Here is a 25017-nt window from a genome sequence, read left to right as displayed (position 1 = left end):
AATGGAGCTATTTCAGTTTTCCTCCATGGCCTGATGTCGCTAATTCATGACGTACTGAAATTTTCAAATAACGAAAAAAAAAAAAAAATCCATCACACACATCTACTTACATTTGAAGATTTCATCAAAGTTTCAGCCTCGATTTGCAGAAATGCTATTTCCGCTAAATTGCTACCATGACCCGGATGTGGTTCCTTCTCTGAAACTAGTGCTTGCAAAACGTTCCTAGGTACAGCATGGATGTGCGCAAGCAGGCATCAAGGGGAAACATCTGTTATTTTAGCCACAGTCTTGCAAGAAGAGGTATTGTGCTAATTAGGCGCTGGTCTGGAGACTAGATGGAGACTTGAGTTGTCGCCGGTCACGGAGTTGTCTCTGAGATGTTCCCCTGGAGACAAGGCGAGTCTCCAGATAGTCTCGGTGAATCTGATCTCAGCAGAGACCACACACCAAAAAAGAAAGTTTATACCAGACTTTCGAATCCGTCCTTTCGAGCCTGTTGGGTGAGACTGACGCGGGACTAAGAAACAGATTGTGCAGAATCAAGAGCCGTGTGAATGTCAGGGGAGAGACGTTACAAAGCTAACACTGAATGATGCATGAGTGTTTGAATCATTCAGCAGCTCTCATCTCATTTTTAGCTTAGCTGTTAGGGATGCACAGACCACAGCGGGTGTCGGCTCATGCCATGTGATTGTAATCTTACTCGTTCTCATTGACGCGAGGGGGGGGAATTGATGGCGGATTTACAGACTCCCCCTCCCCAGCTCTGACGAAGCATGTTCCTAAAAAGGACATACGGGCGGGATTTTCACTGTAGACTCGGCCCTTGCGTGACGTGTAGCTCGCGCTGCTCCAATGCTAAAAGTCCGACCCTCATTAAGTACCAGATTTCAAAAATTCATATTACGAAAACCAGCCTGGTGTCATATATTGTGATTAACCCAGCGTTATCTCATGAGGAATATCTAGCCTAGTCTAGTGTTGAAACAATTGAAACCAGGCTTTAAAGTAGTTTTTAACGTGTCTAAAGTCCAATGCTTTTCAATGGGGGCCTAGCGGCGATATGGAGGTACTACAGCAACGGCGGAGCAATGGCGCCCCCCACGTTTGTGGTCAAAAAGCAGGGCAGCCAGCGGCCATTGGATGAAATACACTGACTTTTCATGCAGTGAGATTGTTGAGATTTTCAGCTAGTTTTCTTAGTTTTAATGTCAGAGTTTAACCATTTGAAACTCAGCCTTTACAATGCTTATACTATGACGTTTTGTTCGCTGAAGAGTTCCAGGAAGTTACTACAACATCCCGCCACACTGGCCGGTTTCCCACGTATACTTCTTCACAGATATAGTAATCCGAATATAGCTATTTCACTATTGCACGTTCATGTGCATATAGAATCCGAACTTTCCAGTCTTGGAACTATTGGACTATTTGTGAAGGTTTTTTCAGAGGAACACTGCCGGGTTCATGGGGCAGTCTCCAGCATGGCAGCACGGTAGCGCAGTGGTTAGCCCCCTGTGCTTGACAGCTGGAAGGTTCTGGGTTCCATTTTCACCAGGACTGGGCCTTTCTGTGTGGAGTTTGCATGTTCTTCCCGTATCTGTGTAGGTTTCCTCCGGGTGCTCCGGTGTCTCCTACCACTAAAAGCATACAATAGGTTACTCCTCCAGCCATCCTCTGACCATCAGCCTGGCATCTGGAGATGGGTCCCCGAGCACTGGCCTATACTGGCGGCTCACAGCTCCTACAGGGCGGCACTGAGGAAGGGTCAAATGCAGAGAACACATTTTCCCGAGGGGGATTAATAAAGTATACCTTAACTTAACTTAAAGGAGTTTAAAATGTTAAAACTAAGTATTTTCATCCCCCTACATGTTCCAGCCATGTCCTAATGTGTAAAATGAGCCCAGACCTATTCACCACAACTGCTTCTAAAATCTTCGTAACGTTCATTGTGTCTACTTGTGTTCTAGTATCACTTTTTTGGTTCGTTTTGTCAGACACTAAGGTTAGAGATGTTAAAGATCTTTTACCTTTACATGTTTCAGCGCCATCTGCAGGCCGTCATCAGAAGTATCACCGGCGTGCGTTGACGTGTCACTTATCAGCTGTTCTTACCTCCGAGGCATGACCAGTCTGACGGTCCCAACAGGTCCGACAGACTGGCCACGCCCCCCTGCCGCCCGGTGGATTCAGGGCGGTAGGGGGCGTAATCATTGGAGGAGGGTGTCCCAGGTGTGGGACAGGAGAAACGCTCCTTCGTCACGGTTGATGGTGTCTCCAGTCTGTCGGACCTGTTGGGACCGTCAGACTGGTCACGCCTCGGAAGTAAGAACAGCTGATAAGTGACACGTCACCGCACGCCGGTGATACTTCTGATGACGGCCTGCAGATGGCGCTGAAACATGTAAAGGTAAAAGATCTTTAACATCTCTAACCTTAGTGTCTGGCAAAACGAACCTAAAAAGTGATGCTTCTAAAATCACTCAAAAAGTTCTTAATTCGCCGTCATGAACGAGCTTAATATAGAACCTGCAGTTACACATAAGACCTGAGGTGGCAGTAGTGAGTATAAAACAACCAACTTCCATCTAGTCCCTTTGCTGCAGTTACGCATAAGACCTGAGGTGGCAGTAGTGAGCATAAAAGGACTAACTTCCATCACGGTCGTCTCCACAACTCTCCAGGATCAATTGTTTGATTGTTTGATTGAGGTTTTCTGGTGAGAGGCTCCATCAGCAGAAAAAACATTCCAAACAATTCATCCTGGAACTTCCTAGAGACCACTGTGATGGGAAGTAAAGGCGCCATGCTGACCACTCATACAGCCGCTGGGTCAATACAAGGTCAAATACGCACAAATATCAACTTATTTTTTCTCGTAAAAAGTTGTGTAATGCAGCTTTAAGTGGAAAGGGGGGCTTCAAGGGGAAAAAAGGTTGGGAATCACTGCACTACCATACAAACTTTTAGAAATACTGAAATATGCGTGTATGATTAAAAACACGAAATAATACATGCAGTAGGAGCTAATGTTTTCAGTGTAAAAACGCTCTCAGTGCTGCATTGTCTGTAAAGCGCAGTATAAATAGATATCCCCAGACCGCTTCTACTTTTTAAAGACAGTAGGGAACTGCTCTCAAGACTAGTTGTTTTGGGGCCCACCGGGTAAAGTAATTACAGATGCCAAACTCACCAGTACCGAGGCATTTCTACCTGAACACACAGAGGTGCTCCACTGGTGAGACTGACACAGGCACAATCAAACTAAACGCATGTGGCTCCATTGTTCTCTCTCCACAAATTGCTTTAACATACGCATTTCTTCCCAGTAAGTGTTTCTTCCCGCTGTAGATAACAAAATGCCCCATTGTCTCTGGGCACTGCTGGCTATATTTTTCACTGAGACTCGAGAGAAGGAGCCATTTTTTATGACAGGAGTAAAAATAAGTGAGAGAAAACAAAGACTTGGGGGTTTTTTGTGCCAAAGATGAAAGCAGCAGTTTTCAGCCGCTGCTCCGCTACAAACGTCGCTCGGAGCCGGCGTCGTGTCAGCGCAGAGAGGGGTGGGTTTAGTGGGCACAATTATATGCCCAATAGATATGAACTCAAACAGACACTAATGAGTAACATGCATGAATGGCTGACTGAGGTCTCCCATTTGACAGAATGAAAGCTCTTCTGTCTAGTTTTGTAGCTCCTATAGCCCCAAACCTTTCCAGCCTTTCCAGTTTAGTTTAATCCTTATTTAGGGCAGAGGTTCTCAACTGGTGGGTCGGAACCCAAAAGTGGGTCGCGGAAGCAATTTCAGCGGGTTGCAAGCATATATTTAATAATTAGAGATTGATGATTTCAGCCACATTCATTGTAATGGTCCCGAGTGGTCTGTGAAAATGAAAATGGCTGTTTAATCTCCACATATGAAGCCTGTTCCGCGCAAAAAGGCGGGACGGCTACGAGCACTGAAAAGGCTTCCACTTTTTAGAGCTGATGTACAAAAACCAGTGTGGTTAAAAATATGTTACCCAGCCCGGTGTTGTCACATGGGTCAGAGCGATTTTTAGAGAAAGCAAAACTCTTTGGAAGCCGTGCCAGGGAAGTTGAATTGGTCATTGAAACGCTGTTTGGAGTCACCGCTGGCCACCAGGGGGTGGTATTACAGCAATGTCACCTCCCCGCCATGAGGACCATAGAGAAGCGTTCCTCACCCATTGGACCCAGAAAACAGTTTTCAAAATGTAGATACTGAAAATGTAGGCAAGGCCCCGGAGTCTGTTAAAATGACTGCTATCAAGTTGTTTTGGTCATAATTTCACCTTTAAAGGGGCTGGATGCAAGTTCGCCATTTTATACTCACTACTGCCACCTCAGACCATATGTGTAACTGCACCTTCTATATTAAGCTCGTGCATGACTGCGATTCGGACCGAAGTGACACCTTTTTGAGTGACAGTGCAGGATTTTAGAGGCAGTTGTGGTGAATAGGTCTGGGCTCATTCTACACAATAGGACATGGCTGGAACATGTAGGGGGAGGAAAATACATAATTTTAACATTTTTAAACTCCCTATAGTCCCTTTAAAGGCTTATGTAATAGTTACTGCCTAATGATTTGTGGGGGAAAAACAGTATTTTTCATTGTACATAGCAATTGCATCTTTTATTTATCGTTACCCTAGGCTTGTCATCCTAGGGTAGCGATGGGTCCCGAAGCCATACCAGTTGAGAACCACTGATTTAAAGGAACAGGCCACCGCTTTTACATGCTGAGATATGTTCTTCCCTGAGCTTAGACAAGTTGATGCGTACCTGTCCGGTCTTTGTGCGTGCACTCAGTCACGCAAAACGACCAAAGATGTTGTTAGCATATGGCCAGGTTTAGGTTTATTAAATTGAGCTGGTATCCAGTGGAGGGGGCCTGAGTTATGAAGGTGTGCAGACGAGAGGTACTGTGCTTCAGGATATTCTGGAGGGTCTGCAGTGTGGCCATGTCCCGCCTCTCACTCAGAGATTGGATGGAGGATGGTGGGATACCAATAATACTGCAGCACCTTTTCTGCACCTATATTCCTATGGCTCCAAACAGGGGGGGGGAATTAGAAGCTACAACGCTCTTCCACGGGCATGCGCAAAGACCAGACGGGTACGCATCAACTCGTCTAAGCTCAGGTAAGAACATATCTCAGTATGGAAGAACTGTGGCCTGGTCCTTTAATGTACAGAGACATTAAGCTCATAGAGACAGCAATGTACTGCACCAGATAAAACAGAACATTTGCATTGGTCGTCCCTAGATACGAAAACAATGCACATCCCATAATAATGGTAACAAAATATTTTTTCTTCACTCATTCCCAGCCTGATTTATTGAGCTTTGAGCCTAAAACAAACTATTTTATTTTACTTTTTCCCCTAACTAAACAAGATTCAAAATCGCCTCAGCACAAATAGTTGTCTATCTAATATGTAAATACACCAAGAATGAAAACCTGGTTCTGTAGGCACACACCGGTGTACAGTGTCCATGAAGTTACATAGACACCATGAACAAACTGGTTCTGATCCTGTCCGTGGCCAAACTCTCACACCCCTGAGCGGATTAGCATGTTCACCGCTGCATGTCTTTCTCACCAGCACAGAAGAGAGGAGTGCACCCTCTGCTGGCGTGTTATCTGACTGCATTTTTATCAAATCTTAAAATCCAGGAGTATTTTCCAGACATATTACTTTAACTTACACCAAATGACAAGGCTAAAGCTGTAAAAGCAGAATTAACCTCTCCACGTATTCTCCAGCTTGGCTCTTGAAATAAAGCTACAAGAGCAAAAAAATAAACAAGGATGAGCAACAACAAGAACAAGCAACAAAAAAGTGGCAAAAATCTGATTAAAAAAAATTACTTTTTCCCCCATGTTGTCCTCAAACAACATGATTAAGAGCACAAACAGCTATAAGTCCTTGATTTCTTAAATATATGCTGTTATTGATCAGGCTCATTACGGCTGCATTTTACATGAGTATTTACTGCCTACGCTTCAGATCCTGTCTTGATCAAAGTTTTACGAACACACGGATCTTGGCCAAAGCTAATTTACTGCGGAGGAGGTCAGGTCAGCCAATTTTGTAGCTAAAACTCAAGCTGTTCTTCTCGAAGCAAATTGTTTTCAGTTTAAGGCGAGACACGGCAGGTGAAAACATCGACTTTTCACACAGTGGTCAATGTTTAAAAAAAAAAAAAACTGAAAAAAAAAAAAAGAGGGCGAAAGTCACCCTTTGCGATGCTGCTTTTATTCCAAGGCACCAAAAGCAATGAGAAGAGTTTTGCCCTGGTGCTGAACAAGAAATACTAATCTCCATAAACAATACAAATAAAGCATTCCAACAGTAAACTCCTTTAGGCGAATGTTCATGAGCCTCACCGCCTGAGGATATCCAAACACTAAACAAGAAAAAAATCTTTGCGACTAATATTTCAACTAAATAAACACATAAATTCAAACCTGGCTCGATCAATTATTTAAATGCCATCTCTGAATTTCATTTTTTCCCTCCCTGTTCGCCTTCAGTGTGCCGCCTCGACTTTGGCTGAACTGATCAGAACTTCTTTGTGTCTTGAGGAGTAGCTTTGATATTTGTTTCTTATGGTTGCGATATTAGTATGATTTAGTTTTGTCCATGCTTTACTTTTACTTTTACCTTCATATTTGATCTATCCGGCGTATTATTTAATATAGCAAATCCCTATTAGAAACACGTCCGCTATAAAACATGAAAACATAAGAACTCAAAAGTATTAAAAGCAGGTTCACAACTGCTTTTTCCTCCTCTGAAAACGTGTTCTAAATGTGAAAATGCCACAGCAACTCAGTTTAGGTGTAGCTGGAATAATCTGTGGGGTACAGCATATTGACGGACATGAAAGTGAACTAGTGAACCAGCCTGGGTTAAATTTCCCTGCCGCCTACAGTTTTAGTCAAAGTGAGAGTAAAGTGCTGAGTCTTTGATTACTGCGGCTCTGTCAGGCTGATTGGATTTCTCTGTGTCCACTGACCACTCCAGGCTGCACCACTTCACTCCTGCTCCGGGAATACCACCTCTCCTCTGACAGTTTGATCACACATCCACTGGAACATTTGTTTAATCACAGCATTTACATTCGGCGAGTTTGGTTTTGTCAGGGTGTTTCCATAAATCTGCATTTCAAATGCAGCATTTCACGTCTTTTCAAAATGTGAATATGCATTGACTTTGGCAGCCTGGGAGTGCACCATGGGAAATGGCCGGCTGCCAACTACCTGTCTGCAGAGAAGCTATTTCTCCCTGAAAAATAAGCGCTCCATTTCCCTCTCCTGCCAACAGGAGGCGGCTAACATCTCTAACCAGCATTCTCTGCATTTGGACATTTGGATACTATAGCTACACTGGTGAAGCAGAGTTCAACTTGGGGACACTCCCTAAACTGGTACCACATAATCAGGGTCACATAAAGATGATTGTGCTCTGCTTTAGATTTGCTCTTGTACTTTTCTAACTTCTTCCTTTGATATAAGCACATACTTTATGGAGTAGTAGCTACCCAAACATGTTCAGTGATTTTTCTCCTTTTCTGTGATTTGTATGATCATAACGTATGTTTCTGGAGAGCAGAGACTAATGCCTCATTACACATGTATGTACAGCATGTATGTACAGTATATGCTAGTTCGTTCTGCTGCCTTCTCAAGTGAAAATGTGTATCAGAAACTGTAGCTCCAGCTGTTTTGTTTCAGAGGAGGTTCTGTGAACTTCACCCTACTCCGGCCCGCAAGATAATTTAATCCGGCCCTGATTTGTAGAGCAGAAATTCCTGAGTATGTAAAAATTCCTGAGTATGTAAAAATTAAGTCTCTAGCCCATTCCTGTGCAGAGTTATGAATTTTAAAGGAAATATCCAATATGCTCATTGTAGCCACCAGGGGGCAATTTAAATTAAAAAAAGGGAAAGAATTCCACATGTGTCCAGCAGAGGGCACTGACAAAAGAAGAGATCAGGAAATGAACAACACATTATAGCCATGTGGTAAATGGTCAGTCTGTGGCTACAATAGCAGCTTGCCACCACAGAGAGTGGAGTTAATGAAAAATGACATGACTACTCTGAGACACTTGTGACACAGGCTTGTAAAGCGCAATACAAGTGTAAGCCATTAAGATTTATTACAGTCCTATCAGGCTTTTACTTTAAATCACAGCTCATTATTATTCATTTATTGGAATCATGTTTTCTCAATAGTATTTTCATTTGAACATGATATGTGGCCTGCGATCCGCCGAGGAAGCTGGATTTCGGCCCACGACCCAAATGAGTTCAACACCCCTGCCTTACATGTTCAGCTTTGTCCTGCAGTTCTCAGCACACTGTTGTGAAAATGATTTCAAATGAAAATGAAGGCCCATTCCCATCCTCATATTGCAGTTTGTGTCACTCAGCACTGACAACTCGCACTTTGTCTTTTGTATTTGTCGACTTTATTGACGCCATAGGGGAAGCTGTCCTTCAATCCACCGTGAACCCACAAATGCAATAAAAAAGCGGACTTCAATACTGGAACATTTTTACAGCCTCATTACAATGTGCTAAAATATACCCCACAGCCGCTATCCTTTATGCTAATGCTCACTCATACATCCAGTTAATTACACAACTTTTACTGGAGCTTCATTTCGAGCACTCCAATATTTCAGACCCAGACGTTACTTATGGATCGGGGCGAAGAGCGCCGGCGTCCCGAAATAGGAGGTCGTGTGCAGGTGTCGTGGAATCTAAAAATAAGAGCTTTTAATGCGTTTTGAATGAATCGGAAAAGTAATTTACTCGGGCTAATAAAGTGTCTGCGCTGAATTGAAAGGCGCTCCCGAACGAGCCCAGCTAATTAAAGTTTTGAAACAATGAAAATGAGCTGCGGGGACCAGGTCGTGCCCTTAATAGCGCAGCGCAGTGAAAGAGTGAATTAAAATGGTTCAGTCAAGTGCGATTCATTAAACAGAGATTATTAATATTATGATTTGCTGACATTCGGGACAATTGGAAATGAAGGTGGGTTTCATAACAATGTGTGGCAGTCAAACAAAGACAGTGACAGTGGGTGCTGATTCTCTGCAGGTGTGGTTTGAGTGGAGGTGAGTGGCGTCGGACGTGATGAGGAAAGGTCTAAGCCCAAACCGAATGTGCATCAGTGTCCGCCATGATAAGAAGTGTCCGAATGGTGCTGTCAGTCAGGGTCGGAGAAGCTGTTGGTAATGTCACTTTCCCTGTTGTTTCCGCCGCTGGGTGAGGGCGGTCAGATTGTGCAAATGCAGCTGAAACTCTAGTTCCTAACTGCGGAGGGACCTGGCTGTTGACCTTACCACGTCATGAGGGTTAAGAGCGAGGATCAGGTCATAGGAGCTACTATTGTAGGAATTTGGATGTAGCCATAGAGTTCATCCAGCGCTTTGTGAACAGCAGTCTCATCAGATCTCAGGAGCAGTATCGAGACAGACAGACCCAGGGCAGCACAGGCCACATATGGAGCTGACAACGACCAAACAAAAGTATGCAGTGAGATATTAGTTGTCGCTTGTGAAACCTTCTGTGCGCTATTAAAATTCCCTCCCCCTTGTGGGGCGGATTTTAAGTTGAACAAGATATTGGCCCTTCTGGATGAAGTTTTCCCCTACAACTAAAAACATGTACAAATGGTCAAAAAGAAAACACGTCGCCCTTGCGAAAGGTGAACAGACATACGATTGATATACTAGTGTGGTATCAATCATGTGTGTTGTCTGTTTGTGTGTACAGCTGTGCGGGTGCTCTGGTGGACACTCCTGCCGTCAGCATGCCAAGTACACGCTTCCTCAAAACTTGTGATCAGTGCAGGGTCAAGACCGGCCCTCTATACAACACTCATTTATGTTCTTCCCAATGGGTGGGGGTCAGGATTGATCTCACAAACTCGTGGTTATGAGCCCCTCGCTCAGCTAAACCAGCTACACGTTTGTCTTTTTACAGAAAACAGAGTAGCGGGAGCCGTAGTCAATAAAAACAACATACTTTTTCTTTTCTTTTTTTTTAACATATGACAGTCAGACACGGGCCGGTGGCCGGCCCAAATATGGGCACTAGCAAACCGGGAAATGCACGGTGGGCCAGTCAGCACAATGCCACTATCAGTGGCATTGTGCTGACTGGCCCACCGTGCATTTTGCCTTGGGTCAGGAAGACGGCTGTACAGTAGGCGGGGCTGGTCGCCATTATATCAGGCTTCAAGACACACCTGTGTAATATTCATGCGCTCTAAACAGCGTCTTGATGTGCCAAGCCTGTGGGGTGGGATGGATGCTCTCGGCGACACAGACACAGATTTGACACACAGTTAGACAGACAATGTTTGGGAGATATGGGTCTATTTGTGTCTTTGAGCTCAGCGCATTGCAGCTTTGCTCCGGGACGTCTCATAGATGTTATCCCTGAATTCATGAATGAATTCTCAGTTCCAGGCCGAGTGCGTGCATAGTCCGTGTGTAGTGGCTGCAGTGCATGTGCTGTGGGTATACCGCATGTACAGTATCATGTCCAGTGCCAGAACAGTGCAGTAGCTCACAGGTGTGGCAGGTGGCGCCGGTGTAGCCGCTGTTGGAGCAGTTGCAGTGGAAACTGTTCCAGGACTGTGTGCAGAGGGCGCCGTGTTCACACAGACTGGGGGAGCACCTAAAAACACAATTAAGACCAGAAATTAATACCATACTTAAACACAACAGACTTGGCCCACTTCTATGTGACGTCGCATTTGAAGCTTCATGCGCTGCCATGTTAGCATGGAGAAATGCAGTGACATGTTTACTATACCGTCTGTAAAAGACAACCGAGACGATGCTGGTCATGTCCTTTGTGGGAGACAGCAGTGGATAAAGATGTACACGCACACACTTTAGGGCCCATGTTCTCAAAATGCATGTTTTTTTTTTCTCTTGCAACATCTCCACTTTAGTAGCTCCAACAGACTCCAAACTTTCCAGTATTGGACTTAACAATATTTCAAAGGCTTTTCAAAGGGATTTTTTAATATCTAATTCCCAGCCCGAGTTTTGAACCGCAAAAAACAAGGCGACTTTTTACAGTTACAAAAACTAAACAAGATCCAAATCAAAATAATCTTTGTGACCAATATATCAACATATTAAAACCAGACATTTAAGCAGGGTCTCTCCATTATTTGCTTTTTATTCATAAGGTTGTCCACATGCAAAGCCTCATTGAAAGCGTAAGGTGCCGCAGAAAGCCTTTTTACCCCATTCTGTCTAGACACGGTGAGATTCAAGAGTCAATATATCCTGACACCTCAACTGGTGAGCATTTGCCTGACATTTATTACATTTAATCAGGCAGGACACCAAGAAGAGCTTTGTAAATAAGCGGCAGACAAAGCTTCAATAGACTGTTGTCCCACTTTAGCATATACTGTACGTCACAGTGGTGGTCCTTGGGCTGAACGCTTTTGCCAAAAATCAATATTGCGATTTCGATTTTATTGCAATTTTCCGCTAATAACTTTTTGTTGCAATACAATTAAATATTCCCAAACATAAGCCTCCAAATGTGAGCCGCAAAGGACTATCAACAAGCAGCTCAGGCTCACCTTCATCTCTGTGGAGAGAGTGCATCAGAGCGTGTAGCGCTGCAGCTAACGCAATGCTAACGGAGGAAACAGCAATAGTCCTTAGCGGTGGCTGCATTATACACGCTGATATTTTCACATTACATCCATGTTAGCACACCTTAAGTAGACGGAGAAGAACAAAAACACGCGGTGGAGCGCAGAGCGGACGTCGGTGGCGTCTCTCGCTGCTACATTCCCTTCTATGGGCCGCGGCATCAGCTGCATGGGCCGCGTTGTGTAATATCGCGATAAAATTGCAAATGCGATTAATCGTTCAGTCCTAGGGGGTCCTATAACCATCCCCTGTGAGGAATTGAATTGCTGAATGGAAAACTGCATTTAGAGGCTTTAGCGCAGATGCAGTGGAAAAATACTATCACCATAATCCAAAAGCAACGTGGCCTGTATTAACTGTTGCCTCTTGTTGGATACATTTTTTTTTCTATAGAAGTCTGAAGTTTGTTTGTTAGTTCCTGAACATGTTTACCAAATGACAGCCTCTCATCGATCCAAATGCCAAGATATTTAACCGTCTAGACCAGAAATTGATCAAATCCATGACAAAACCGAATGTTTTCTGAAGAACGTATAATTTAGTTAATTTAGTTAATTTATTTTCTTCGGTCATTATGAACATTTAAATCACATGTCACATGTTTTCCAAAGATCTTAGACATTATACAATAAGAAAACACATACATTAAGAATTTAATCTAAATGATGCCTGACCAAAGGGGTTTAGGCTGAAGCCAAGACTTATTTTGCCTAACCCCTTTTACAAACTGTGACTCTGTGTCCAAAGATGACACATTATACACTTTCTTTAATACCAACGATGGTAACACTTAAGCACAAAACTTAAACTTCAACAATCAAAAATGATGCTATGTATCGATCGACTTCTCTTCTAATGGTCTTCATTCAAGTGTTCTATACTTCTCTATCATGTTTGACCTATACATTTTCTTAAATGCTTTAATAGTTTTGGAGCCCTTAAGTTGAATAGATAAACCGTTCCATAGATCAATGCCTTTAATATAATAATGCATTTTGTTTTCGAAAAGTTCATTAACAATTTAAAAGCTACATTTTGTTGAATCAACTCGAAATCATGTTATATATTTTGATTTGCTTGTGCAGCAGAGGTTATCATAGAATACAAAACTGAATTGTCTGCAGGTGAATGAATGGAGGAATGATTCAGGTCACAACCATTTGAGTTAATACAAATTGTAAATAAAAGGGGTCCTAAAATTGACCCTTGGGGAACACCCTTTTAAGATATTTATATAATATATATAATGTTTATAATTATTCAGACTGGTAGCCCTCAACAACAACCGCCTGGGCTCTATCTGTTCTATCTGTGCGATCATTTGCAAACCAATTTCTTGCGTTTGAATCAAAGCCAGAGATTTTGTCGGCGAAAATATAGGCAATAAAATGCCTTATGCCTTTATATGAAAGCATAAAATGACAGAAAACTTGCAATACAGTTTTACCTCGTATTTACATCAGTAATGTACAGCAAAAGTTTCATATTGTTGTCATCTTTTTCCCTCTTCACCTGCAGTCGCTCCATAAATAATAAACAGCACAAGCCCTGTCTGCCACAATAGATTTCCTCTCAGCTAAATGTGATAGTTTACACCAGTGCGTTATGTGTCCATCACGTCTTGGGCGCTGCGGCAGAAAGACGCAACAAGTCTATTTGTGACTAATGCCGCAGCGGCGTGTGACTGAAGCTGAACAGGTTATTTTAAGCCACACAAAAGAACACCACAGGAAGACTGTCCCCTGGTCAGTGCTGCTGGATGGACGTCTTTCTTGGACATATGCAGCTGGAACGGGTGAGTTAAAGAAACACTACTGAACATTACCTAAACCTGAAGTTCAAAACCAGAAAATAAGCTCCCATGTTGTGTATGTAACAAAGAAAATACGCTGGTTTTACGTGTACAAGGAAAGACTGCAGGTGACTAAGGAAAAAGTTTGTATTTAAAAATATGGTCTATTCACAAGCTTGTAGTTTAATTCCCTAACTGTTTCGCCAAATGCATAACACACCCCAATCCATTATCTAATCCACTGCGACAAGCTGCAGATCACTTCCTAATGTCTTCACTGTGTCAGTCTATTAGCGTCACCAAACTCCTACATCTCCCCCCTGTGCGCTAAATTGTTTTCCCAAATCCCGCTGTACCTCACGCCCACGACAACCAGCAACCGATGCGTACTGTGCTGTCATTACTGTCGATGGAGAGGAGCTGCTTTGCTCAGGGGCACGTGTGACATTTAAGAGTCTGACGCACAGCACTTATTGACTCCTATATTAAACAGGGACCGAGTACAATCGAATCTATGCAGCGGTGTTGTAATAGCCTCCAACAAACAACATTACAGTCTGTGTGATTCTCAGTGGGGTTAAGATCCGGACTCTGGTGGTGGGTCTGCATAACATGACTAAGCCCAATATGCACTGGCAAGAAGTGAGTATAAGTAAGATTAGTTTAAAAAAAGTTATTAGTTATAGTTAAGTAATTACTGAGTTACAACAAATCAAACATAAGTCTCTTTTAGCCACAGAATCACCAAAGCTTCAGAATCAGCGTTTACTTTCAGTCGATGAACCAGCGATCAGCCACTGACACAACACTGCATACAGTGGGAGGAAAAAGTGAGGAATTTCTCCCATTTCTGCCTAAATTGGTTATAAAATGTGGTCTGGTCTTTATTAAAATCACAATTATGATTAAATAGTGTCTGCTTCAACTAATAACACCCAAACAATTACATGTTCATATTACATCATATTTTAATTGGCCACAACATGTAAGCATTCACAGGACAGGGAGGAATAAGTGTGTACACCCTTGATTTAAGCTGACAGCTGGTTGACCTGACTTCAACCAGATGTGCACAACAATCTTAATGAATCTTTACAAGACCAGACTATTCTCCTCTGTTTATTCCATCGGGACAGAGGTTGGTGGTTCCAAAAGGAGAACCAAGAGGTATAGGGAAAGTTTTCTTCCAATTCAGTGTCACTGAGGGCAGCGGACTCTGCACTTTGTCTTTTGTGTCCTTTGATTCATGTACTGTATTTACAGTTATGTGTGTTATGAGATTCCTCTCTTGCACTGCACTCTAATTTACCTAAGGGCACCAAAAAGACACCTAACCTAACCTATATTTTAAACATACAGAGAAAGAAGTGTGTATGGCTGGCCAGGCTAGCTCCTCCGTGCTTTTTCTCACTTCTTGCATCTTTAAAATCCCTTCCTTGGAAAAAGAGAAGATATCTGGATCTGAAGGATGCAGATTTTATGCGAGCCATAATAAAATAATTACCTCCATTACTTAGACTGAAACGGGAACGCCGTTCTCATCGAGGAAATAGATTAATTAGAATCTCATTACTGGAAAATTCAGCATCATCCCCCTTCTTGTACAGGGTTGGTGTTGTGGACCAGTCCAGTTTATTGTTGAGGTGAACACCCAGGTACTTAAAAGTGTCTACCGACTCAATGTCCTCCCCCTGAATGTTCAGCGGTGCCGTTGTGTCCCCCTCCTGGGAATTTTACTGTTTGAAATGCCCCAAACCACACCTAGTCCGGGGTCATCCAGCCCTCCAGGCGAGTTCATAAACCCAATGTGGTCTTCGCATCGAAACGTTTTCCGAAAGCTAATGCATTGACATGTCAGGTTAATCGCACTATAGCCAACGCAGCAACATCCATCCAACGTCTATCTTCAATGAAGGTCATCTTCTATGATGAAGTGTCGAACGTTGATGATGAGAGAGAGGTGAAACTTTCTACACTTCAACTACAGAGTTCAGAAGATGACTCAAACTTAACTGAGCATGATTGAGAGCAGTTTGGTGTGAGCATTGTCACCTCAGATATTTTTTTGCTGAATGTCTTTGCTGAAATTCGACTGCATTAGTTCATGATAACTAATATCTCAAGGTGTTTGTGTCGACTCATAACAAGCAAATAAAGAAAATGGAATTAAAAACACCTGAACTTTTTTAATCTACACAAAGTATCAGTTTTTTCAGAGTTAGATAACAGTAATTAAAAGCATTCTGGAAACTTTCTGAACCCACAGGAAGTGTATTTTTGAGTGAAAGTAGAGAACTGGTAATGAAAGCCCAGCTAAACTGTTAAACTCATTTAAAGCACTTCACGTTTACAGAATATATCTCATTACATTTTAATTACGGTTTTGCCCTCTTTTGAGACTTCAGAAGTACTTTTTTCAGAGTTTAGTCTATGAAATAGGGCGCCTCGGGATGCACCAATACCAGTATCGGGTATTGGCTGGACTACACGCGCTTGTACTCATTAATGTAGTCCCGATGCCACTTGAGCGCAGTGCAACTATGGGGCGCCCCCAATGGCCGCTGGCTGCTCTGCTTTTTGGCCACAACCCTGGGGGCCGCCATTGCTGTAGTACCTCCATAACGCCGCTGGCCCCCATTGAAAAGCATTGGACTTAGACACGTTAAAAACAACTTTAACGCCTGGTCCCAATTTTTTTGGAACTATCTAGAGCTAGATATTCCTCCTGTGCTAACGCTGGGTTAGTTGCAATTAAGGGGACCAGGCTGGTTTTCGTAAGAAGAATTTTTGAAATCTCGTACTTAATGAGGCTCGGACTGTTAGCATTGGAGCAGCGCGAGCTACACGTCACGCAAGGGCCTAGTCTACAGTGAAGATTCTGCCCGTATGTCCTTTTTAGGCACATGCTCCGTCAGAGCTGGGGAGGGGGGGGGCTGTAAATCTGCCATGATTTCCCCCACGAGCGTGGTCATTATGGTAAACGGGGAGGAGTGAGCAGAAGCTGTCCATTTACATACACAGTCTAGGGGCGCCCCTCTCAGCTGAGCAGAGCAAAGAGCAACAAAATGGAGAATTTTTCAGTGTGGAAATACAATATTCCACATAGAGCTGACTTTATTACAGACTGGGTTTAACCACTGTCGCAGGCTAATGTTGCTAACTAGCTGCTAACGAGTCTGCCGATTGTGAGCCGCTTTATACTCAGGGACTTACTGTATCTGTAAAACTAATCCAGTGACTAAATGCCAAAAAAAGAGATACAGCATGTCCATTTTGAGCAAAATTAGCTGCAGCAAAAATAATGTAAATGCTGAAGGCTACCTGCAAACACACTGGGAAATCCACACGGAGTTGTAATAAGCCAGCTAATGCTAAAAGAGGCCAATCTAGGTGTGGTAGTAGCAATAATAAGTACCCATCTCAATGCCATCATTCAATAAAACATAGTAACAGAGTAACGGCACGGTAGTACAGCGGTTAGCGCTTGTGCTTCACAGCTAGAAGGTCCGGGTTCGATTCCCACCAAGGACGGGGCCTTTCTGTGTGGAGTTTGCATGTTCTCCCCGTGTCTGCGTAGGTTTCCTCCGGGTACTCCGGTTTCCCCTACCACTAAAAACATGTACAATAGGCCAGGATGTATGAGAGTGTGTTTGAGAGTGCGCATGGGGGACGACGGATGAAAATTAGCCTAAGGCTACAATCCGGTGTGGCTTGTTCATTAACTTGCACTGTCCCTACCAAATAAACCATAAATAAAATAAAAAAATAACTTTGGGACATGGGGCTGTTCTGTCTCAGGGTAGACTTAACCATCTCCATTTAACACCTTAATAAATCAATAAAAGTGAGACACAACAAATCACATCATTGCCCCTCCAAAACACTACACTACACACTAAGAAAATGACTTGTATAGGCAAGGCAAGGCAACTTTATTTATACCGCGCATTTCGTACACAAGGCAACTCAAATCGCCGAAACGCAGTCTTTGGTATCAGCAAATATTCAAATCAAAGTACTCATACTCATATTGGTATCGGTGCATCCCTAAAAGCGACATAAACGAAACCTAAGTAAAAAGAAAGGCTCATCCTCTGCCCTATTTCTATCTGAACTCCCAGCTCCTGAACACACTTGCAAATTCCTAAAGTGCACCACTATGTCTCCACCTGCTCTTTTCCCACATATTTCCTTATTAGATTCACGGATGACGGAGCGGCCTGATATTTGCGCAAATGGACAATGCAGCAGCCAGCCAAGGCCCTGGTTATTTAAGTGTGCAGAGAAATGCCAACCCGCGACAGACTTTTGTTTATGTACCACTTTGTCTTCATTGCCAGAGCAGACAGGGAGACAGATTCGCTGGCTTCTGCTTCGCACACCCCAGGTTTGTCCCCGCTCGCAGAGAAAAGTTCGGAAGAAAACTTTTTTTTCTTCTCCTTGGCACCGACACTGTATGCGTCCGCTGCAGGTTGCATAATAGCACTTTGAGATACTTCCCCGTTCCGTTTTATTCAGAGATCGCTCGTTTCGTTCGCGGTGACCATTAGAAAAACAGTCCTCACGCACTAGAGTTTGTGGACTGCGGCCTGTGGAATGTTGGTCCACTCTTCTTCAATTTAGCCACTCAAGTCGGTTACGACCCCGAGCTGCAGTCAGAGACCCAGATGAGGACAACGAACAGCAGAAGAGCTTCACTGAGACGGTTCAGGACAGTTTCTTGGTTGTGCTGTCCTGGTGTGCACGTGGAATGCGGTTTGTGAGGCCGGTTGGAGACAACTTATGGGAGACATATTAACATCCGATGCATGGGCAACAGATCTGGTGGACAGGGGCTTGCTGGGATCTCATTTCGGCACAGGATTTTAATGATTTAGACCGGCCTATTTGTATGTGGAATTATAGCTCAGTTATAGTGCGCTGGCCTCATAAACCAGGGATTGCTGGTTCAAATATCACATTGACAATGTGTTAAAGGATCTGTATCATGCTATTTTAGCCATCCCAAAGTAAAGTATAGGCATTTATATGATATATTGCACCTCTACCACTATGGAGAACTATTTTTTGTGAGAAATATAAGTATTTTCTGGGGGTATTTTCCAAACGCGGAAGACAAGAGAAGATTCAGTTAACTCCGCCCCCTCTCTCCGAGCGGAACCGTCCCTTTGCATTATTAGCAGTAAAATAAATATAAATATCACAGCAATAAGTGAAGCTACTTCACAATGCAGTTATAAGGAGTTGAGATCTGCAACACAGCTTCATAAATGGCTAACATACAAGCTAACACACAAGCTAACACACAAGCTAACACGTGTTTTGACTCACCACCGCTCTGTCCTGGCCTCTCCATCACATTGGGGACTCGTGTTGGTTATAAAATTTAATCCACTTTGAGAAGGTTCACCAAACATCCATCAGTGAAGAGACAGTCACAGAAAAACACTCTCTATTTTGGTGATAGTCGCTGAATCCCGGAAAGAAATTCCAACTGGCGAGTGGCCTCTTCTTTAGAAGGTTGAAAAAAGTCTTGCACCTCTCGCAGCCAAACGTGCTTTTCTCCGAGACATTATCGTTAGGTACGAAAAAATAACAGGCGTGTCCAGAATAGTTTAGAAAGAGCTCCATCTTCACAACCAACAGTGCAAACATGACATCTGTTCAGACTCTCAGGGGTGCGTTTGTTTTGTGTTTGTTTTCAGCCCTGACCTGGAAGCACTTCCTTTTTTGTTTTTTTGTATAATCTTTTTTTAAGCTGTTTTATAAATTCAAATCAGGCTGTAAGGCACTACATTACAGAAGTTGTGCTCTTCCTGTTTGACACTATGACGTAAAAAACGTCAGAGTGTCACAACTCAGTGGTTTTCCAGCAGAGGGCGGAGCAGCTGCTCAGACAGCAGGATTCAGGAGGATTGCTGAGAGTTGCGTGAATGAAGCCAAAAACCACTCTGGGGGTGTTTTTGATAAGGAAATAGCATTATAACAAAAGCTCCAAAAAGTTGATTTTGCATGATATAGGACCTTCAACAATTCCTTTTTTCACATGAGAAGTGTGGAGGTTGAGACAGATTTGTGAACAATGAGAGAAAAGGACATACAGTAACTGTATATATAGAAATAACTTCATGTTTTTGAGATCAGTGCAGAACTGCTGGTCGCATTGATGGCCAGCAACAAGGCGACAGTGAAGCGAACTTTGGAAACTTCACAAACAAGGGTCTAGAGAGCACTAGAGCTGCAAAGAAGCGTCATGATGAGGGCTAAGTTTCCCAATTATGCATTCGTCTCGATACGGGCAGGTGCACTCTGGACATGCCCACTGTCTTTGGCCACAAAGAGCCGCCAGCACTCGACGGGAATGAGAAGCAGAGCTTTATACACACAGGACCTCATGCATACTATCGCAGGGAACGTACTGCAATATGGACACTTTAGACCACCAAAAGCATGGGCTATAGACCCATCCACACAACCATCCACAAACATGAAGAAATTAAATTCATCTACACAGTTTATGAGGTCAATAAGCGTTTTCCCCACACCTTCAATTTGTCTAAGTTTGTAAAGAAACTGAGTTCAGCCGCCTTTGCCAGGATTACGCAGATAAACAAATGCAGATCACACAGTCTTCATCAGAAAACACCCTTCAGCTGGATGTTACCGAGGAAATACGATTCAACGCACTTTTAATATCTCCTCTCCGTAGCTCACTCCCGGAACTCATTCGGCGCAGTAATTTAAAGGTGATTGCTCCGTGTGAGGGTTGAACACAGCCACGAACGGCGGCGCTGCCAAATGCACTAATGAGGTTGGCACACTCATGGATTTTGTTTGTGCACTTCCCACTCGCGCTCTGACCTGTGGCGAAAGGAGAGATGAAAAATATTCTATTCTATTTACATGACTGTATCCACGGAGTTACCGTTGATGCAGTTGCTCACTTCGCACCTCTGTCGAATGTGATTCAACAGAAGTACGCCCTGATTTAAGTGAATACAACTGTCGGCGCAACTTCAATACAACTTAAGGCCTTATAATACACACTCCAGAGCAGTAGGTGGCGCTGCGCACATGTACTGTCAATGGCTGTGTCACTAAATAGCTGTCATGTGATTTTGGAGTGTTGTCCTGAGAGGAAGAAGTAGTGCACTCAAAATCTCCTGCAATGAATTCTAAAAAGTTGTGAGCAGCGGAGGTCACTAGGAGGGTCAATATAGACCACAATGCATTGCAAGAGTCGGATTAGAACAGCCGACAGCGACAGATCTTTGAACTAAACACAACACGGATGAATGAAAACAGATTTTTTTGTTTTAACAGCGTGTTTTTTTTTCATGAATGAACAACTTAATATAAGTCGTTACAGTGAAAAGTAGCTAACATTAGCTGCTCACCGTTCGCTTGAGCTGTTAAATTATCGATAGCTTTCTCTCTCAGGCAAAAAGGAAATGATCCAAGCTGTTTTCTTCATCCATGTAAAATCTATGTTAAATCAAACTGATCAGACTAATATTTATCCAATATCAAACTGTCTCTTGTATTTGGTCGGTCTTTATCGAAGAAATTATTATTACTACTATTATTACTAAGGCCCAATCTCAATTCTCTTCTCTACCCAAAACCTAGACAATCTCCTCATATCTGCTTAGTTGTAGGCTAAATGTAGACAAATGGAGGGATGTCCCATATTTTAGGGCAGTCTTTGCAGCCCTCACCCTTAGCCCTCCATTTAAAGGTGTAGGGGAAGGGCGAGGGTTGCAAAGACCACCCTAAGAAATGGGACATCCCTGCATTTGTCTACATTTAGCCTACAACTAAACAGATATGAGGAGATTGTCTAGGTTTTGTGATTTTTGGAATGGAAGTGTGTTTGTATATTTTGATCAATTAGAACAGATTTAGATTAAAGAAAATGTAAAAAGCAAGCCTCTATTGAACCAGTTCATCAGTAGCTTGCAACAAACTGATGCTGTAATCATCTGTAACACCTAAACAACAGGACCACAGAGTTCTCGCTGTCAGCACAAATCCTACAGATTATCATCTATCTCTGCTTCTGCTTCATCTCGCGCCCACTTTCTCCTTCCCAATGTCCGTGTATCGCTGCTTCCACCGCCGGTCTCTGTGGCTGCAGCAGTCAGAGTGCTGTAAAAACGTATTCACACCTTTACAGCAATAGACTGTTTTAATTGTTGCACAAAGCGAACAAAGTCACGAACGAAGAGTCGGACAACTTTATAAACGTTGCTGAAAAGTCTACTATATAGTGCGGGCCTATAGGGGGAGGGGAATAAGGTTGGGCATGCGGACACAGCCCTGCTTTGTTTGAAACCAGCTCGTACTTTCGACTTCAAACGCTTATTAACTTTGTACAGCCACCATGAAGGTCTGGTTCAGAAGTAAGGTATATGTTTATGGACAATGTTTGAAGTCTCAGGCGTTTTATCAGCAGACGCCGTATCACTCAAAACAGCATTGAATGAAACACTCTTTGAATAACTCCGAGAACCACACCAAAACACAATAGCACCCCCCCCGACAAGACAGTTTCCTCAGTCACTTCCTTTTTTTGGCGGACACAATGTTCATTCACTTCTCCCTTCATCTATTCAGCGATCCCTCGAAGAATCCATTTTCATCGGGTCACATTATTCCACATATCTTCTTCAACTTTTGGCTAAAACTTTTTGAAGTGCTAATTTTATTCATTCCAGAAACTGCCTTGAGCTAGTGCTTGGTTCGGTCTGCAGTACGACTCACCCAACAAAGACATCAAATAGACCTGGCGGCGCGCACGGTAGCAGCGTGCGGACGAATATTTTGAGCCATTTATCCCCTTTTCTTTTTTATTTGCTGTGGATATGATACACAGCGTTTTATCGCGTTGACATCCGGACACAAGGTAGCTGACCTCTCGCCGACCCAAGCTTTTCTTCTTTGTAGGTTTAAGGGGGAGGCCGGTGTGTGCACAGACTTTGACAAAGTGTATTATTAACTTGTCACAGGGCTGACAGAAGAAAAGAGGTCAGAATTGCAGGCTCCTGACAGCTCGGACTAATGCGGTTGGAAAAAAAGCGAATACTGACAAGACCGGCTATGAGGCGAGGCTTGTGCGGGGGAGTGTAAAGGCCATTTCATTTGCGAAAAAACAAAAAGTTAAATAGTCAAGGCCACATAATCCAAGTGAACTGCACCGTCACCCATGCGTTTTCATACATTTCTACACATTTGCCTCCCAACGTCACCGCGAAGCATTTAATACTAGCACCAATGTTCAGCAGTCGGAGAATTGGGAAGGAGGGTCTTAAAAATGTCGAAGCCGAAGGTCCTTTTTATTTCAAGTGTAATATTTCTACACAATTCTAACCTAACAACTATCATTTTATTGTAAGACAGAGCTGGCATTAAGATTTTAAGCATAAATAAAGGTGTGGGGCACAATTTAAACCTCTGCTAAATACACCTAATGAAAACTTTTACCTCACTGATCACCTATCTGTGGTTCCTCACCCCGTATAAGCTTCAATATGTGGCCCCATGTGTATAAAGTTTGGACACTCTTGGTTTAATAGAATTGAGCGAAGCTGTTGACTATAGTTCTCTGAATGTGCATGGTTTAAATCAGGGGTGTCAAACATACGACCCGCGGGCCTGATCCGGTCCGCGAGATGATTTAATCCGGCCCCACCCTGTAGAGCATAAATTCCAGAGTATCTAAAAAAAAAAGTAAGTCTCAAGCCCATTCCTGTGCGGAGTTATGCATTTTTAAAGAATAACCAGAATACTCATTCTAGCCACTAGGGGGCATTAAATTAAAAAAAAGGATAGAGTTCCACACGTGTCCAGCAGAGGGCACTGACATAATAAGAGCTCAGGATATGAACAACACATTATATAGCCATGTGGTAAATGGACAGTCTGCCCCAGGGCGGCTGTGGCTTCAACAACAGTTTACCACCACCAAGTGAATGAATAATGACGACTGCACTTTCAGGAACTTGTGACACAGGCTTGTAAAGTGCAATAGTGTAAGCCGTTGTCATTACTGAAGCTACAGTCAAGTTGGGGCTTTGATAAAATCACAGTTTATTATTATTCATTTATTGGAAACATTTTCTCTATTATACGTGGCCCGCGACCCGCCGTGGGAGCTGAATTTCGGCCCGCGACCCAAAATGAGTTTGACACCCCTGGTCTAAATGAATTACTGTCAGGCTAATTCTAGGTCAGTGATAAGATACAAATAACCAGTCAGGCGCAGGTATGTAGTGTATTCCTAAACGGTCAGTGGTTCTCACACAGGGTTGCAGGGCCCGAATTGAGGTCATTAGCTTCCATTACTGACCTGCACTACTGCGTGCAACTGTTTTTCACCGTAAATGGGTTCACTCTTCACTGAACTGCCTTGGGATGTGTACTGTAGGGCCCCCTAGTGGACTTTTGCTTGGGCCCCAGAAAGGCTAGCACCGGCTCTGGGTATTTCGGCCATATTCCTCAGGGCTCTTCCCTGTGAAGAAGCTGAGCTGCCCTGAGGCGAGTATAATACAACGTACACTCACTAGAATATTGCATCGAGCATTAGTGCCTTGTTACTTTTGACTATTCTCTCTGTACAATATACAAATTCCAGTAGTCACTCAACTGCATTATGTAACTTATGCAAAAGTTGATATTTGTGCGTGTTTGACCTTGTAGTGACCCGGCGGCTGTATGAGTGGTCCGCATGGCGTCTTTACCTTCCATCACAGTGGTCTCTAGGACACTCCAGGATCCATTGTTTGGAAGGTTTTCACTGCTGATGGACCCTCTCACCAGAAAACCTGCAAACCAATCGATCCTGGAGAGTTGTAGAGACCACCGTGATGGAAAGTAACATACTCATACAGCCGCTGGGTCACGACAAGGTCAAATATCAACTTTTTCCCCCCCAAATTAGCCACAAAAGTTGAAGACAAAAGTCGATCATCAACACAGAATTCAATCAAATCAGCAACACTGAGACACAGAAATGGAGCATAATGCTTAAATGGATGGAAGAATGATTCTTAGCTGAGTGAAATACAAATGCAAACATGTCTTAAAGTGAAACACCAAAGTAAAGCAAAACCCGCTCTTGTTAATCTTCTTCACTGCACACCTTGTCCCAAAATTAACTCCCACTCCATATCCACAAAGCACTAACAAGAACATAAATAACTGTTTGAAATATCCAGTTAAGCCCGGGAAACTTCCCCCGTAGAGCCATGTGCTTTGGCAGGAGTCCTTGCTGTGTCTATTTTTTGACGACTTGGGTCGGGCCTGGGTGCCATTTCGGGTTGGATAATCACCTTGAGCGCAGGGAGAGCTAATTAATCCAGTTAGTTATACAGACAAATCATGTGCAGAGAGTTTTTTTTTTTTTCTAGTCCAATGTTGCAGGTGAAGTTGCGGATAGGATTAGAAGATTGGAGAGCGTTGTCTTTTTTTTTCAAAGCGCGGTCTCGAGC

At 43.2% G+C, this 25017-nt stretch overlaps 1 protein-coding gene across 1 annotated transcript in view; it reads right to left on the bottom strand.

Moving 5' to 3' along the window:
* The window catches only part of LOC306977344 (contactin-associated protein-like 4), a 330278-nt gene that overhangs the window by 121799 nt on the left and 183462 nt on the right, over positions 1 to 25017 (bottom strand). The window contains exon 11 of the mRNA XM_079575645.1: positions 10626 to 10732. Within this exon, the coding sequence (XP_079431771.1) occupies positions 10626 to 10732 (107 nt within the window). The remainder of the gene's footprint in view (positions 1 to 10625; positions 10733 to 25017) is intronic.

This window comes from Gobius niger (genome assembly GCF_951799975.1).
Source record: "Gobius niger genome assembly, chromosome: 17".
NCBI classification, from domain to species: domain Eukaryota; kingdom Metazoa; phylum Chordata; class Actinopteri; order Gobiiformes; family Gobiidae; genus Gobius; species Gobius niger.
Note: the sequence above shows the minus strand (reverse complement) of the source record. Positions and strands in the feature narration are given on the sequence as shown.